The sequence below is a fragment of the Salmo salar genome, chromosome 12, assembly GCF_965601325.2.
Source record: "Salmo salar chromosome 12, fSalSal1, whole genome shotgun sequence".
In the NCBI taxonomy this organism is placed as follows: domain Eukaryota; kingdom Metazoa; phylum Chordata; class Actinopteri; order Salmoniformes; family Salmonidae; genus Salmo; species Salmo salar.
In genome coordinates, this window is record NC_138302.1 from 60,534,846 (window position 1) to 60,551,289 (window position 16,444).

The following is a 16,444-nucleotide window of genomic DNA, read 5'->3' on the forward strand; positions in this document are numbered from 1 at the left end:
AAAAACCTTTATTAATGCAATTGCAGACAGAAGTTGACAATCAGGAACATAGCAAGCATGTTTCCGAGTAAGTTCTGCATCAAAGGAAAAGTCCACGTTGCTTTTATCATGCTTGTAGTCAACCCCCTGTGATGTCACTGCATACGTCATTACCTGCTACTCCTCAGACCAAGCCCATGCGTACACAGCTATACTAACTTGCAAGAAATACAATAGTTCCAGTGTTTTCTAAGGCCTCAGCAGTAAATGTCCACTCCCCCATGTTGACTTATTGTGGAATGTCTGACTAGTCTCTTATCTCCTTCACTCCCCTGCAGAGTTCTGTCTCAGTCACACATTTCTAAGAGGGGTCTTTTTGTAATAGAGAGAGAGAGAGAACTAGAAAACAACTGTGGACCAATTCTAAACCTCTATAATGAATATATATATATATATATATATATATATATATATATATATATATATATATATATATATATATATATATATATATATATTGTTCATCTGTAGTCTAGGACCCTATAAATGTAAGGAGGGAGGGGTCTTATAACCCCTCCCATTCTATTAATACTACATAAGCCTAATCAATTATTCTAATACATCAAACATTTTGGTATAACCCTTATCATGACCCCTAGGTGAACCTGACAATAGAGTGATGTGAAAAAGTATTTGCCCCCTTCCAGATTTCTTATTTTTTTGCACATTTGTCACACTTAAATGTTTCAGATCATCAAACAAATGTAAATATTACACAAAGATAACCCAAGTAAACACAAAATGCAGTTTTTAAGTGATGATTTTATTTATTAATTTGGGAAATAGAAACTCAATAAAACCAATTTTTCATGATGGAAAATGCTTTCAGTATAAACTTAAATTATTAAAACCAAGTAGTATGTAGAAAAGATAATGGACCTATGTATTATTTGAAAGTATAATCTTTGAGAAGTGACAATCACCTAAATAAAAGCTAGACAGTCAGAGAAAATAGAAAATTCCCCAAATATTGAATTTAGCAGTATTGCTTTTGTTATTATGTTTGAGCAAAGGAACACATCATTAGCCATGGCAAAATTCACAGAATTGAAGGAAATTAGCTTTAAACTGCAACATTTTCTCTGAACTCCATAGCAAAATGTTTAGAATTGCAGGAAATTGGCTTAAAAATGCAAAAATCTCTCTACACCACCGCTTAGCTGCTTTTAGCAATGCTATTATTTACACACTAGCATCGTGGGAATTCGCTTGCAAAAAAACGGAATTGTCCGCTGGAAGTTAAGTAAAATTACATTTCCACTTACTGTTGATTATCTGTAGCCTTGGAGGGGGGAATGTGAAGAGAAAATAACATTAATGGAATGTATAATTAAACAGAATATCCAAGGGTGTGTCTGTTGTAGACCTATGCAATATACCTCAGCGAGGTTACTTCCTCTCTACCTCAAAATAAGTCTCCCACAAGTTCTTGCTGTTTTGTGCAGGTATGGAGCACGTGCAGGACTTATTTTGACATGAGGTAAGCAGAGAGGAAGTGTGTCTACAACAGACCCAAGTTTGGAAAGTGTTTAATTTATGTTCTATTAGATGATTTTTCTCAATTGTTCTCAATTTCCCCCCTGCATAAGGACCAAGCCTACAGACAATCAACAGAGTAAGTTGAAATGTTATTTTATTTCACTTCTGGCTTCTGGCAGGCTATTCTGTTTTTTTTGCAAGCTAATTCCCAGCACCACTAGTGTGTAAATACTAGCGGTGCTAAAAGCAGATAAGGGCTGCTAAAGGTTTATAAAAAATTCAGCCACACTAACCGGCTGACTGCACCCATTGCCATGCCCCCTGCCACGGCCTTTTATATTCCGAAAAAAAACCTGTATATGCATAAAATATAAACTCCTTCCTTTCATTGTAATGCATGCATGATTTTCAATAAACAAATAACAAAATAGTGTAGTTATGGTATCAAATCTGTCAATCAAATATTTTGTTCTCCGACTTCCTTAGATATGTCGACTTTAATGAACCCAGATTAAAGATGAATGATATGCAACTACATATAAAATAGACAAAAATTACATGATCCTTTTTCTTGTTAATCCATTTAGGGAAAAGAAGCTGAAGAATTAAGTGCAGCCCTGAAGAGAGACATTAACAAGGAGTCATACAATATGAGTTCCCAATAAAATGTTCTTGTATAAAATTCAATAAAGTTAGCTGACAAAGCCTGTAAATCTCCTTGTTTTTGTGATTTCTTCCTATCATTATGCTGCTGTAATAACGTATAGTATTGGTAGTTAATGTTTTGTTTTAGCTAATGGGTTGTGTTTTTGTATGCAATTTTCCATTATACTTTCTACAATGTTTTTATGTTGTGAAAAAATAAATATGGTGGCCCCTAGGGTCTAAGGATAGGCAACACACCCCATTAAAATTCTCAGTGGGAGAATCTCAAATGGTTTTGCTCACCTCACCTCCTCTCCTCCGTCCTCTCTCTGGAAACAAATATCGTTGCATGAAATGAGACTCACGAGTCATCAGGTAAATTATGTTTACTGGGGTGGAATCCCAAAATAAACGTGTAAAGTGCTAAAAACACATGTAACTAGTTCAGGTAAATTATGTTTACAGGGGTGGAATCCCCAAATAAATGTGTAAAGTGCTAAAAACACATGTAACTAGTTCAGGTAAATTATGTTTACAGGGGTGGAATCCCAAAATTAATGTGTAAAGTGCTAAAAACACATGTAACTAGTTCAGGTAAATTATGTTTACAGGGGTGGAATCCCCAAATAAATGTGTAAAGTGCTAAAAACACATGTAACTAGTTCAGGTAAATTATGTTTACACGGGTGGAATCCCAAAATAAATGTGTAAAGTGCTAAAAACACATGTAACTAGTTCAGGTAAATTATGTTTACAGGGGTGGAATCCCAAAATAAATGTGTAATGTGATAAAAAACAAATGTTGCTAGTTGTGCAAGACATGTTATAGATAAAATGATGAGTAGCGTATAATTAAAAAAAATGTGGATTATTAAACAATTCCACGCTACCTGCCGCAAGGATTTTTTGTGCATCCTCTGTCAAAGTAGGTAATCATAACGAATTGTCATTCTGTCCCATAATGTACGGAAATGCTTAGACTTTCCTTGGCTAATGAAAAAACAAAAAATGGAGAACAATGCCTGAAAGACGGTTTTGCTCAATCAACTATTAAATACAAGGGGGCTCTATTTTGTAGATTTTGATTACACTGAAGTAATGTAGAAAATGCCTATCAAATACATAGGCTTATAATTTATATATTTCACTACATTCAATACCAAATGACTATTCATACTCACACACAATTCAATAGTTAAACAAAACTTATGCCTTGAACTAGGCCTGAAGAGAATGTCTTGATTTAACCAACTGCTCCCCATGATGGATTTGATGTACATAACTTTATAGATAACGACAATGTCTATTACTAAAAAATAAACATCACCTCTTTACTAAAGGTGAGAGACAAGCATGAATTGTAATATTAAAATGTGAATTCCTGTGGACTTCAGATTGTGGTCACCTTTTACAATGATAATATCTGGAAATATTTAGAAGTCTAACAAGATTTGATATTTAGTCCCATTTAATTGCCAGAGCTATTTTTGCTGTGCCTTTTTTTGACATCACACCCCTTATGTAACGAGTATAACAAAAACATCTGTCACGTTTGTCGTACGATGAAGGAGACCAAGGCGCAGTGTGTGTATCGTTCCACATTTTATTTTAACTGTGAAACTATGCAAGACATACAAATAAACAAAACAACAAACTGTGAAGAAGCGGTGCAACATACACTAACTCAAAATAATCTCCCACAAAACCTAGTGGGAAAAACAACAACTTAAATATGATCCCCAATTAGAGACAACGATGACCAGCTGCCTCTAATTGGAGATCATCCCCCCCCAAAAAAAACTAGAACCAGCATAGACATAAATAAACTAGACAAAATCCCCTGTCACACCCTGACCTACTCTACCATAGAAAATACAAACATTCTCTGGTGCTACAACCCAAAGTAACCAAAACCATTTCTACCTAAATGATTAAATACTCTCTTCTTAATAGCCTATGAGTTCCTGTTGAGCAACCTTGTCAGTTCAACTGATTGAAGACGGTGGATTAATACACTAGATGTGTTAGGCGGAGCAGAACGGTTGAACCCAAGAGCAGACTCAGGTAAGGGGACGGGGATGAAGTAACCAAGGTATTTATTGGAACACGGGGAAGATTGAGTGCAGGTCAGGGGAAGCTCAGGTGGGTTACTGGAGACCAGGTGCGGAAGCTGAGGCTGGAGCGAGGGGGGTTGAGATCGGGTAAGCAGGTCCGGGGAGGAATCCAAGGGAGTAGTGGTGTGGGGAATCCAGGACAGAGCAGCAGGGTGATGAGACGTGGGACAGGAGACAGGGACCGGAGTCAGAGCGGGCAGATCTGTAGCATAGAGGAAAACAGCATCAGGCAGGGTAACAGGATCTAAGTAGTAACAAATAGCTAGAAGCGTAAACTGATTGAGCAGAGATTACAATCTGGCAGTGTGGAAGTGGCAGGACTGAGTATTTGTAGAGGTCTTGATTATGGAACGGGTTACAGCTGGTGGGGATCTGCTCTGACAATCTCTCTCTCTCACACACACACACACACACAGAGAGGGAAAGAGCACTGGGAGAGGCGGCAGGTCAAAGAGACACATGATGACCAGTAGAGGGCGTTGCAGGAGCAGATGTGACAAGATGTGTGAGCCCCTGGATTCACCCTCTGAATGGCACACACACAATCCATGTCTCAATTGTCTCAAGGCTTAAACATCTTTATCTAAAATGATTGAAGTGGATTTAACAAGTGACATCAATAAGGGATCATAGCTTTCACTTGGATTTACCTGGTGAGGTTATGTCATGGAAAAAGCATGACATAATGTTTTGTACACTCAGTGTGTATATGGTGTGTAAAGACAATATGGACATTATATGAATAGAAAAGGTGTGTACAGCAGTAATTATATAGGGCGAGCCATGACTAGAATACAGTATATACATATAAAGTGGGTAAAACAGTATGTAAACATCATTAAAGTGACTCGTGTTGAATGTCTCCGTACATAGGGGTAGAGTACCGGGTGGTAGCCGGCTAGTAACAATGACTAAAGTTCAGGGCAGGATACTGGGCAGAGGCCGGCTAGTGATGAATGTTTAAAAATCCTTAAGAGTCTATTGACATACCCGTGCGTCAATCTAAGTAACAAATAATGAAATTGCCATCAAAATCCATCAGTTGAAGATAGAGATATCAGGTTTTTTGCATGGGTTGCATCTCAATCCACCACCTCTGCCTATGTTGGCCTTCCACATCTGCAGTGTCCGAACAGTTTGGCTCACAAACTATTATGACCACTCTAGAAAGGGGAGACTTACGAAGAAAACTTGTTCTCCGTTTTGCTCTACGACCCCCACAAGTGTCATAAGACTCGTGTGAAGATAACCCATACACCCCTCCGACTTTTAGAGGTTAAACTGTTTAACAGTCTGGTGGCCTGGATATAAGGCAGAAGCTGTTTATCAGTCTCTCAGTCCCAGCTTGGATAGCCCTGCGGTTGCGGGAGGTGCAGTTTCCATACCAGGCGGTGATACAGGGAAAAAAAAGTGAGGGTGTAAAAATATATGTTTGCACCCCTATTTTGAAAGTGGGCATGCAGCTGCTCCATTTTCTCCATTGTTCAGGTGCCTGCCCCAAGTAGCTACTCATGGTGCTTTCAAGACAACTGGAAACTCGGAAATAACCGACGTCAAATCATGACGCCTTTAGGGTGACCACATGTCCTGGATTGTGGGGACAGTCCAGCATTTTGACCCTTTGTCCCACAACCAAACAAAATCATATCCCACATTTCATCAACAAATTCAAACCCCACTAATTTACAAACAACATTGATTTGTCCCATATTTCAGTCAGACATTCCAACCTGTATATTTTGCAGCAGTGAGGAAGTGGCAAAGCAGTGAGGAAGTCACTCTCACCAAAATCTGTCCAAAATAAGCCCAATGCATTTCTATGGGCTTTTTTTGTTTTACTTAAACTTGTCGCCTTGCCTTTGGGAAAACGACTCCTATAGTTAGGACGCAGACATGAGCATCTAGTCTCATCTACAGATCTCGGTTTACAGTCAGGTAGCGCTTTTGACACGATATCACAAGGATGTGGTACTGTTGATGTTAATGCCGCGTTCAAAACGTCAGTGATCTTCAGGTCGACAAGTTGGAGCTCTAGAACTAGTTGGAATTCCGAGTTCGATGACCGTTCAAATAGATTTTTCCCAGTCGGAGCATTTTTTCCCCCGAGAAACGTACTTGAGTGTGAAGTAGGAGATTTTCGAGTACCCAGTCATTCTGAACGCAGCATCAGTCCACCTTCCTCCTACCCCCCAACAAGTGTGTCTTTCATCCTAACAAGTGCCAGTTTCTACGCGACCTGGCAATGCTCGGCATCCTGGGAGTGGCGGTTGATTCAATATGGCGGCAGCAAAGGAAGGAAAGAACAACTCAGGATTTGGGGGGATTAATGACAGTATCCTTTTACTTAGTGTCCATAAAAGACAGCCCCCCGTATAAGAAAACGTTTTGAAGTCGAAATTGTCAGTATGTTTTCGATGACCGTAGGATATGTTTTTAATAACAAGCCGGGTGTTGTGTGTCTTTGGACTTGGTATGAAAGCTAACGTTAGCTAGCTGTTATGCATACACATCGCTAACTAGATGTAATTAGCTTGCTAACTAGTTGTGGAGCCTTGTTAGCTAACGTTAACTAACTAGCTAGGGGTTCCTCACCTGGCTGGAAAACTATCATAGCTAGGTAGTTTGTTTGCTATGGCCGGGGATGTTAAATACCATGTTAGCAAGCTAACTTACATTTTTGTAACTAGTTAACGTTAGCCGGATTCTCATGGGAAGTTTGCTATCCGTTAACGTACCTTGTTCAAAGCAAGCCTTGCCAGCTAGTTGGCTATAAAGTTATCAACACATGCCAGGCACTTGATGAACCCAGTTCAGTAGCTTGCCTTAGCAAACTTCAACATGGTGCTTTTTATTGAAGTGAGGGTCTTGTTAGAGACCAAATATATTTTCTTAATTAAATTCACACAGCATCAGATGAAGACCAACCTGTGGTGTTTATTCCGGGTGAGGACATTATTAGACTTCTCAAAGCCATATGTGAGTTGTTCTGACCACTTTTCCTATTGCTGGGTGCTAACGCTACTTTATTTATCACCATGTCTCTCGCTCTCTCAGGAGTAAGCAGAGAGGGACACTTGCGGACAGCCTTTAAGTCAGTATCAGGCACCAGCAGCAGTGAGAGAAAGGTGAAGATGAGGGCCAATTATAGCAGTGAGATCCGAGGAGAGGCTCCTTTGAGCCGGGGCAATAAGAAGCAAGGCCAGCATCTTTCCCTGTCCTCGATGGGTAGAGGGCAGCTCCAGGCCACCCCTGTACCTACAGTCCCACCCCCAAACCCAGCCACCCAGCAGCATCTCCTCACCACTCCACAGGTAGGTCTGCCAAGAAGGGCCACTCCATCAACACCAACTAGTTATTAGCTATTATAAACTGGGTGGTTCGAGCCATGAATGCTGATTTGGCTGACAGCCGTGGTATATCAAAACACATATTTTTACTGCTCTAGTTAAGTTGGTAAACAGTTTATAATAGCAATAAGGCACCTCAGGGGTTTGTGATATATGGCCAGTATACCACGGCTAAGGTCTGTGTCCAGGCACACCGCGTTGTGCGTAAGAACAGACCTTAGCGGTGGTATATTTGCAATGTTGTTCTGATGCTGATCACAATCCTGATTCATCAGTGCTAACTAATCTGTCCAAACCAGGTAAGATAAAAACATTTAGCTGAAACAGGCTGACATACAACAGGCTAGTAACACACAGAATGTCAATGTACTGTACTGTTGTGCAATGCTTGACAAAAAAATGGTCTCTTGTTCTGATTTAAGGCTTTCTATTTTGTGATAAATTAAATATCCTACACTACATGATCAAAAGTATGTGGACACCTGCTCGTCAAACATCACATTCCAAAATCATGGCCAATAATATGGAGTTGGTCCCCCCCCTTTGCTGCTATAACAGCTTCCACTCTTCTGGGAAAGCTTTCCACTAGATGTTGGAACCTTGCTGCAGGGACTTGCTTCCATTCAGCCACAAAAGCACATTAGTGAGGTCAGGCACTGATGTTGGGCGATTAGCCCTGGCTCACAGAACGCATTCCAATTCATCCTAAAGGTGTTCGGTGGGGTTGAGGTCAGGGCTCTGTGCAGGCCAGTCAAGTTCTCCCACACCGATCTCGACAGACCATTTCTGTATGGACCTCGCTTTGTGCACAGGGGCATTGTCCTGCTGAAACAGGAAAGGGCCTTCCCCAAACTGTTGCCACAAAGTTCAAAGCACAGAATTGTCTAGAACATTGTTTCCCAATGCTGGTCCTCGAGTACCCCCAACAGTACAGTTTTGTTGTAGCGCTTGACAAACGCACCTCATTCAACTCATTGAGGGCTTAATGATTATTTGACAAGTTGAATCAGGTGTGCTTGTCCAAGGTTACAATAAAAAATCTGTACTGTTGGGGGTAATCGAGGACCAGGGTTGGGAACACTAGTCCAGAATGTCATTGTATGCTGTAGTGTTAAGATTTCCCTTCCCTGGAACTAAGGGGCCTAGCCTGAACCATGAAAAACAGCCCCAGACCATTATTCCTCCTCCACCAAACTTTACAGTTCGCACTATGCATTCGAGAAGGTAGCATTCTCCTGGCATCCTCCAAACCAAGATTTGTCCGTCGGACTGCCAGATGGTGAAGCGTTATTCATCACTCCAGAGAATGCGTTTCCACTGCTCCAGAGTCCAATGGTGGCGAGCTTTACACCACTCCAGCCGACGCTTCGCATCGCGCATGGTGATTTTAGGCTTGTGTGTGGCTGCTTGGCCATGGAAACCCATTTCATGAAGTTTCCGACGAACAGTTCTTGTGCTGACGTTGCTTCCAGAGGCAGTTTGGAACTCGGTAGTGAGTGTTGCAATCAAGGACAGACGGGGGACTCAGAAATCTTGGCAGTTCCCTTCTATGAGCTTGTGAGGTCTACCACTTCGCAGCTGAGCCGTTGTTGCTCCTAGACGTTTCCACTTCACAATAACAGCACTTACAGTTGACCGGGACAGCTCTAGCAGGGCAGAAATGGGACAAACTGACTTGTTGGAAAGGTGGAATCCAATGACGGTGCCACGCTGAAAGTCACTGAGCACTTCCATATGGGCCATTCTACTGCCAATGTTTGTCTATGGAGATTGCATGGCTGTCTGATTTTATACACCTGTCAGCAACGGGTGTGACTGAAATAGCCAAATGCACAAATTTGAATCGATGTCCACATACTTTTGGCCATGTAGTGTATGTATTGTGTTCAGGCACTCTCTGAGGTGACCCAGGCTAAGAACAGGACCTCTCTGAAGGACCTCTGTCCCCAGGATAAGCGGCGCATCGCCAACCTCATCCAGGAGCTGGCCAGGTAACTGCTCATCCAACATAAGTGTCTGTATTTGGCAGGGATTTAGGATTTTTAGGTGTGTGGATTTTCTCAAGAATGAAGTTAATTTACACAGTGTGCTATAATCCCTGACCCTCCATCTCTTCTTACCCAGAGTGAGTGAAGAGAAGGAGTCGTCGGTACAGAGGCTGAGGGACGAACAGGAGACCTTTGAGCGCAAAATTCTACAGCTTGAGCAGCAGAACCAGCTCATTGTACAGGAGAGAGAGAGTATCCTTTTCCCCATGGATGCACACGGATAAACACGCATATCAAGGGCGTCTCCTAATGACATTGTCAGCCCTGTGGTGTCATTGTCTGTCTGAAGTATCCTCAACCCCAGTCCTTGAGGCCTGCCTGATGGTGTTTTCTTGCTTTCCCAGACCTGTATCAGTCAATGATTTATAACACAGCCATGAGTGGGCGGCAGGTAGCCTAGTGGTTAGAGCGTTGGACTAGTAACCGAAAGGATGCAAGATCGAATCCCTGAGCTGACGAGGTAAAAATATGTCGTTCTGCCCCTGAACAAGGCAGTTAACCCAGGCCGTCATTGAAAATAAGAATTTGTTCTTAACTGACTTGCCTAGTTAAATAAAGGTTAAAAAAACAAACAAACAAAAAAGAGTACTTGCAGACACTGCAGCCCTACTCTGCCACTGAAGAATTTAAGGCTCTTCCTGTATTCTGGCAGCAGGGGGCAGCATTGCCTAGGGCTTGATATCACCACTGCCAGCCTCAGTTGTCGGCCAGATACTCCATGAGCGTTATAACATTCACACGTACCTTCATTCCCCCCTGCTTTTTCACGATTTTGCTTCTTGGCCACATCTTGACATTTAATATGACATTTGCACTCTGTCTGAGATCACTGTGGATTACGTTGTTTGAAACCGTTACCGCCTATGACGTTTTACCTTGTGGGACTGTGGCATTTGCTCTTGTCTCATGTTTTGGTAATCTTGTTCTTCTTCATGCACTGAATTTTGTCATATCTTACCTTTTCCTGACCTATCAAAGGCTTTCAGATGCAACGCCACCAGTTAATTCTAAACAAGCTAACACTGTCAGGCTCAGTCTCTTGGCATGACCTGGCAACTTTCCTGTAATTCCAGCAGCATCCCAGAATTACTCTGTTTCCTCCACTTTTGCATCCCACCCCTCCTGTCGTCCTCCTTAACGATTCCGCTCAGGTCAAACCGACGTGGGGAGAGCCGTCAATTTAGGGGGGGAAACACAGCGAAATATGAAGAGTAATCGTTGGCTGGTAAATTGCACAATTGGCAGCGGAGCTGGGAAATTAGGAAAGCACAACTCAATTAAAGGCACTTTGGCTGTGAGACCTGGCATTTATACTAAACTTCCAAACTCCATTAAAAAGGAATTTGAGCTGGAAAAACTCTGATTAAAGCACCTCGATGGGATAACCAGTCTTTTAAAGCGCACACACAGTCATAAAGAGACTTCTGAGACGTAGGGTTCCGGACTGATCTTTTAAGGTTAAGGAGACACCAAAGGCAAACGGGCTAAAGGGAGACTTGTAAAGTTTAATTCCATTACACCCTCTGCCTCACCTTCAGTCTTATCTACCAAGAGCCAGGTTATCAAGGGGAGGATGTATATCTCCGTCTAAAGACCTGAGATGAGAGAAAAGCATTCTTGTTGAAATGTTGTCTGTCAGGACCATTTTGAAGCTCAAGTGCTGAATGAAATCTACGATTTGAATAAGGTTGTCTTTGGTTGTTTCCCCTTGGCATGTTGTTTTGGGGAGGTTAAAAGCTAAATGTCATTTCTGAGTCTGTGCTTCACATATCACATTTTTTTTATCAACCTTGCAAGTTAGTCAGCGACTATACCACTGCTGTGGTTGAAATATTAAGTGACTCTACACTCCTCCCTTAGGCAATGGATAAAGGGCTAAACTTTGAGTTTACTTTGTTCTCATTGTATTTATGTTAGACCTTTAAATCAAAGTCAACTTTGAGCTATAGCGTTTGATGCAGCTATTTATTTGGTTGGTTCCTTGTAAACTGATTTGTCCTCTCCAGGAACATAAAGTTATGCTAACTGTCCCCTTCCATCAATTCTTCATCACCAGGCCCTAAACACACAGACACACACACACACACACAATACACACACACACACACGCTGAAAGAGAGAGACTGCATACACACTCATTCACACACCCAGTCGATTTGGCACAGAGCTCATAAGGCAGGCTTTAAAATATTCCTTTCCTGCGCAAATTTGTTTCACCTTAAGGTGGATTTCATTATTTCATTTGGGCACGGCCTGACAGGGCGAGTGAATCATTTTGACAGGCACTGTCTGAAGCCTCGATTGCAAACTCTTGATTTTGTATATTTTTGGATTAAGGAGCGTAAAAATTGAAGAGGGCGTGCGTTCTGATTGGCTCATGGCCAAGACTCAGAGAAGCGGTTTTACTGTCTTCGGTGTGTGAAGACATCCTTATCAATTGCGCTTCAGTCGGCCCTAGATTACCAGGCGTTGGGCATCAAGGCTGCTTTGACCCATCAACCTTTTTAATGTAAGTGTGTTTACGTGCCCAAACTCTAGCCAGGTTAGGTGGTTGTGATGACTTTTGGTTGGAGCATGATGCTTGCAATACCAGATTTGTGTGGGTTACTCTGACATGGTCGCGTCTATTAGGCTCCTTTTGAATAAAAGGATCCTGATGATAACCCAGAGGATATTATACTATCAACATTAAAGGGATAGTTCACCCAAATTACAAAATAACACTTTAGTTTCCTTACCTGGTTTCCTTAGCAGTCTATGGACAAGGTATAACAGCAATCCATGCTTTGGTTTAGTTTCCAAATGCTAACATTTTAGCATTTATGGCACAAATCCCATTCAAGTCATGTGACCGATATTAGCATTTTTTGCGCTTCATGTTCAAATCATCTATACGTGACTTGAGCTTCACGGGTAAACTTTCGAATGATTTGGACATGATGAAACTCTAATATCAACTGTGGGACCTTTTTATTTTATTTGGTGACCTATCCCCATAATCCATTGACATGGAAATTGCCCCTGAAGTGTTTGGTCGATTCTGTCAAATTTTGTCATGACTGAATTCAGTCATCATTAAATTAAATTATATTTGTCACATGCGCCAAATACAACAGGTGTAGATCTGAAACGCTTACTTACAAGCCCTTAACCAACAATGCAGTTTTAAGAAAAATAAGAGTCAAGAAAAATATTTACCAAATAAACTAATGTAAAAAATAAGAGCGACAATAAAAGAACAATAACGAGACTGTATACAGGTGGTACCAGTACTGAGTCAATGTGCGGGGTTACCTGTTAGCCGTGCCCGAGCAGCGCGAACAGTCTGACTAGGGTGGCTGGAGTCTATGGCAATTTTTAGGGCCTTCCTTTGACACCGCCTGGTATAGAGGTCCTAGATGGCTGGAAGCTTGACCTGAGTGATATACTGGGCCGTACGCACTACCCTTGCAGTCGGTAGAGTGTTTAGTGTTTATGAAAGAAGCCTTTCTCTTCCCATGCTCCGTTTCATTTCCCAGGCTTGGTTGAACTCATCCGACACCAAAGTGTTTTCTCCTAGTGTATCTTTCCACTGACTGTTACTTCATTATGACTTCATTTTGAAAACTTTTAATTTGCTCCCAAATCGGGGACTTTTAAAGGTGATGTGTTGAGAAAGTCATCAGCCTGGGGCTATTGCCCATCCATAAAAGGATATGGCCTGCAGCAGGGAGGTTTATGGGTAGTGGTTGGTAGGAGTGTGTTTGGGACTGTGTGTACCCATCTTGAGGGGTGACTAGAGGTGGTAATGTGTTATTGTTGGTGCAATGCAAATTCTCTGTGGGTCTACCTACCGTGCATTCAGAAAGTATTCAGACCCCTTGACTTTTTCCACATTTTGTTACATTACAGCCTTATTCTAAAATGTATAAAAAAATAAAATAAAAATCCCCATCATTCTACACACTACCCCATAATGACCAAGCAAAAACAGGTTTTCTGAAATGTTAGCACATTCTCTCTAGGTTTCCTAGGTTTTGGCCTTTCTAGGGAGTTTTTCCTAGCCACCGTGCTTCTACACCTGCATTGCTTGCTGTTTGGGGTTTTAGGCTGGGTTTCTGTACAGCACTTTGAGATATCAGCTGATGTAAGAAGGGCTTTATAAATAAATTTGATTTGAAATTTGATTTGATTTATAACAAAATAGAAATACCTTTATTAACATAAGTATTCAGACCCTTTGCTAAGAGACTCGAGATTGAGCTCCGGTGCATCCTGTTTCCATTGATCATCCTTGATGTTTCTACAACTTCATTGGAGTCCGCCTACGGCAAATTTAATTGATTGGACATGATTTAGAAAGGCACACACCTGCATTGTTGCATTGTTGGTTAAGGGCTTGTATGTAAGAATTTCAGATCTACACCTGTTGTACTCAGCGCATGTGACAAATCTAATTTGATTTGATGATGACTGAATTCAGTCATTACAAAATTTGACAGAATCGACCAAACACTTCAGGGGCAATTTCCATGTCAATGGATTATGGGGATAGGTCACCAAATAAAAAAGGTCCCACAGTGTATGTCAGAGCAAAAACCAAGCCATGGGGTCGAAGGAATTGTCCATAGAGCTCCAAGACAGGATTGTGTCAGGGCACAGGTCTGGGGAAGGGTACCAAAAATTGTCTGCAGCATTTTTTATTTATTTTACCTTTTATTTAACAAGGCAAGTCAGTTAAGAACAAATTCTTATTTTTAATGACGGCCTAGGAACAGTGGGTTAACTGCCTTGTTCAGGGGCAGAACGACACATTTGTACCATGTCAGCTTGGGGATTCGAACTTGCAACCTTTCGGTTACTAGTCCAACGCTCTAACCACTAGGCTACGCTGTCGCCCCACCCAGCATTGAAGGTCCCCAAGAACACAGTGGCCTCCATCATTCTTAAATGGAAGAAGTTTGGTACCACCAAGACTCTTCCTAGAGCTGGCTGCCCGGCCAAACTGAGCAATCCGGGGGGAAAATGGTCTTGGTCAGGGAGGTGACCAAGAACCCATTGGTCACTCTGATAGAGCTCCAGAGTTCGTCTGTGGAGATGGGAGAAAATTCCAGAAGGACAACTATCTCTGCAGCACTCCACCAATCAGGCCTTTATGGTAGAGTGGCCAGACGGAAGCCACTCCTCAGTAAAAGGCACATGACAGCCCGCATGGAGTTTGCCAAAAGGCACCTAAAGGACTCTGACCATGAGAAACAAGATTCTCTGGTCTGATGAAACCAAGATTGAACTCTTTGGCCTGAATGCCAAGCTTCATGTCTGTAGGAAACCTTGTACCATCCCTACGGTGAAGCATGGTGGTGGCAGCATCATGCTGTGGGGATGTTTTTCCGTGGCATGGACTGTGACACTAGTCAGGATCGAGGGATAGATGAACTGAGCAAAGTAAAGAGATCCTTGATGAAAACCTGCTCCAGTGCACTCGGGACCGCAGAGTGGGGTGAAGGTTCACCTTCCAACAGGACAACGACCCTCAGCACACAACCAAGACAATGCACGAGTGGCTTAGGGACAAGTCTCTGAATGTGCTTGAATGGGCCAGCCAGAACCTGGACTTGTCAAGCTTGTAGCATCATACTCAAGAAGACTTGAGGCTGTAATCGCTGCCAAAGGTGCTTCAACAAAGTACTGAGTAAAGGTTCTGAATACTTATGTCAATGTGATTTTTCAATTTTTTTATTTGTATACCTTTGCAAAAATTTCTCAACCTGGTTTTTGCTTTGTCATTATAGGGTAATGTGTGTAGATTGAGGGAAGAAAACAATTTAATCAATTGTGGAATAAGGTTGTAACGAATTTGAAAAGTCAAGGGGTCTGAATGCTTTCCAATGCACTGTGTATGTGATCTGATGCTTTGTTAATAATGTAGGGGTTGCAATGGAAGTATCTACCTCACAGCCTGGTTGTGTGTACGAGCAGTGCTGTCATTAGCAGGCCCCTCATGCTCAGCAGTGGTTTTGCTCCAGATGAGCTCTCTCTTGTCTGGCATTCAGCCTGGCACCCAGATCTGGCATCACGGCCCAGCTCTGCTCAGCCTGGCCCGACCCAGATGGAGAAATCTGGAAAGCTCTACCTGCCCAACAACATTTTTATCATGCTCTTTCTTTTCAGTTTCTCTTTTTCAACATTTTGAGTTGAAACTCACTGTTCTCTTTCACTTTGCTGGCTTAATGATGGGGTGGTGGGTGGGATGTTCTTTTGAGCATATGTTATGTGACATGTCTGCAAAATGTAAATAAAAATGTATCACAAAAAAGGAAGAAAAATGGAGACTAATATGACCCTTAACCCCAACCCCCTTTGGCCCAGGCCTACAGCAGCAGTATCGGGAGTGCCAGGAGCTGCTTGGTCTCTACCAGCAGTACCTCTCTCAGCAGCAGGAGAAACTCAACCAGTCCATTGCCCAGCTCAGCCACACCCGCAGCCCCCACTATAACTCCTACAGCAAGGTACTCACTCTCTGTGTGTGTGTTAATGCCTGCAACATGCGTAATACGAGATTGTGATACAGATGTGCGTCTGAGAGATGGCGATAGTGTGAATGTGTGTGAAAGAGCATATTTGTGTGTGTGCGCCCGTCACCTTCCCCCGTGAGCCATCTCCAAACAACAGCGCTGTTCACCATCAAACGCAATACCCCCAACTGGGAGAGATGCACATACACACTCACACATTTTATTTTCGAAGGACCCGCCCTAAGACCTAGACAGCACATCAAATGTCACGACAGCTA

At 42.2% G+C, this 16,444-nt stretch overlaps 1 protein-coding gene and 1 long non-coding RNA gene across 2 annotated transcripts in view; one reads left to right on the forward strand and one right to left on the reverse strand.

Moving 5' to 3' along the window:
* Positions 1–3,752: 3,752 nt before the first annotated feature.
* Positions 3,753–6,497, reverse strand: LOC145859536 (uncharacterized). Its single transcript, XR_014379755.1, has 2 exons — positions 6,393–6,497; positions 3,753–4,479 (listed from the first exon to the last, which is right to left on the reverse strand). It is a non-coding gene; the product is annotated as an uncharacterized LOC145859536 (long non-coding RNA).
* The window catches only part of kiaa1328 (KIAA1328 ortholog), a 53,127-nt gene continuing 43,094 nt past the window's right edge, over positions 6,412–16,444 (forward strand). The window contains exons 1-6 of the mRNA XM_014132391.3: positions 6,412–6,609; positions 7,185–7,220; positions 7,332–7,588; positions 9,515–9,615; positions 9,749–9,864; positions 16,021–16,160. Coding sequence (XP_013987866.3) covers positions 6,555–6,609; positions 7,185–7,220; positions 7,332–7,588; positions 9,515–9,615; positions 9,749–9,864; positions 16,021–16,160 — 705 coding nt within the window. The 5' untranslated portion in view covers positions 6,412–6,554. The remainder of the gene's footprint in view (positions 6,610–7,184; positions 7,221–7,331; positions 7,589–9,514; positions 9,616–9,748; positions 9,865–16,020; positions 16,161–16,444) is intronic.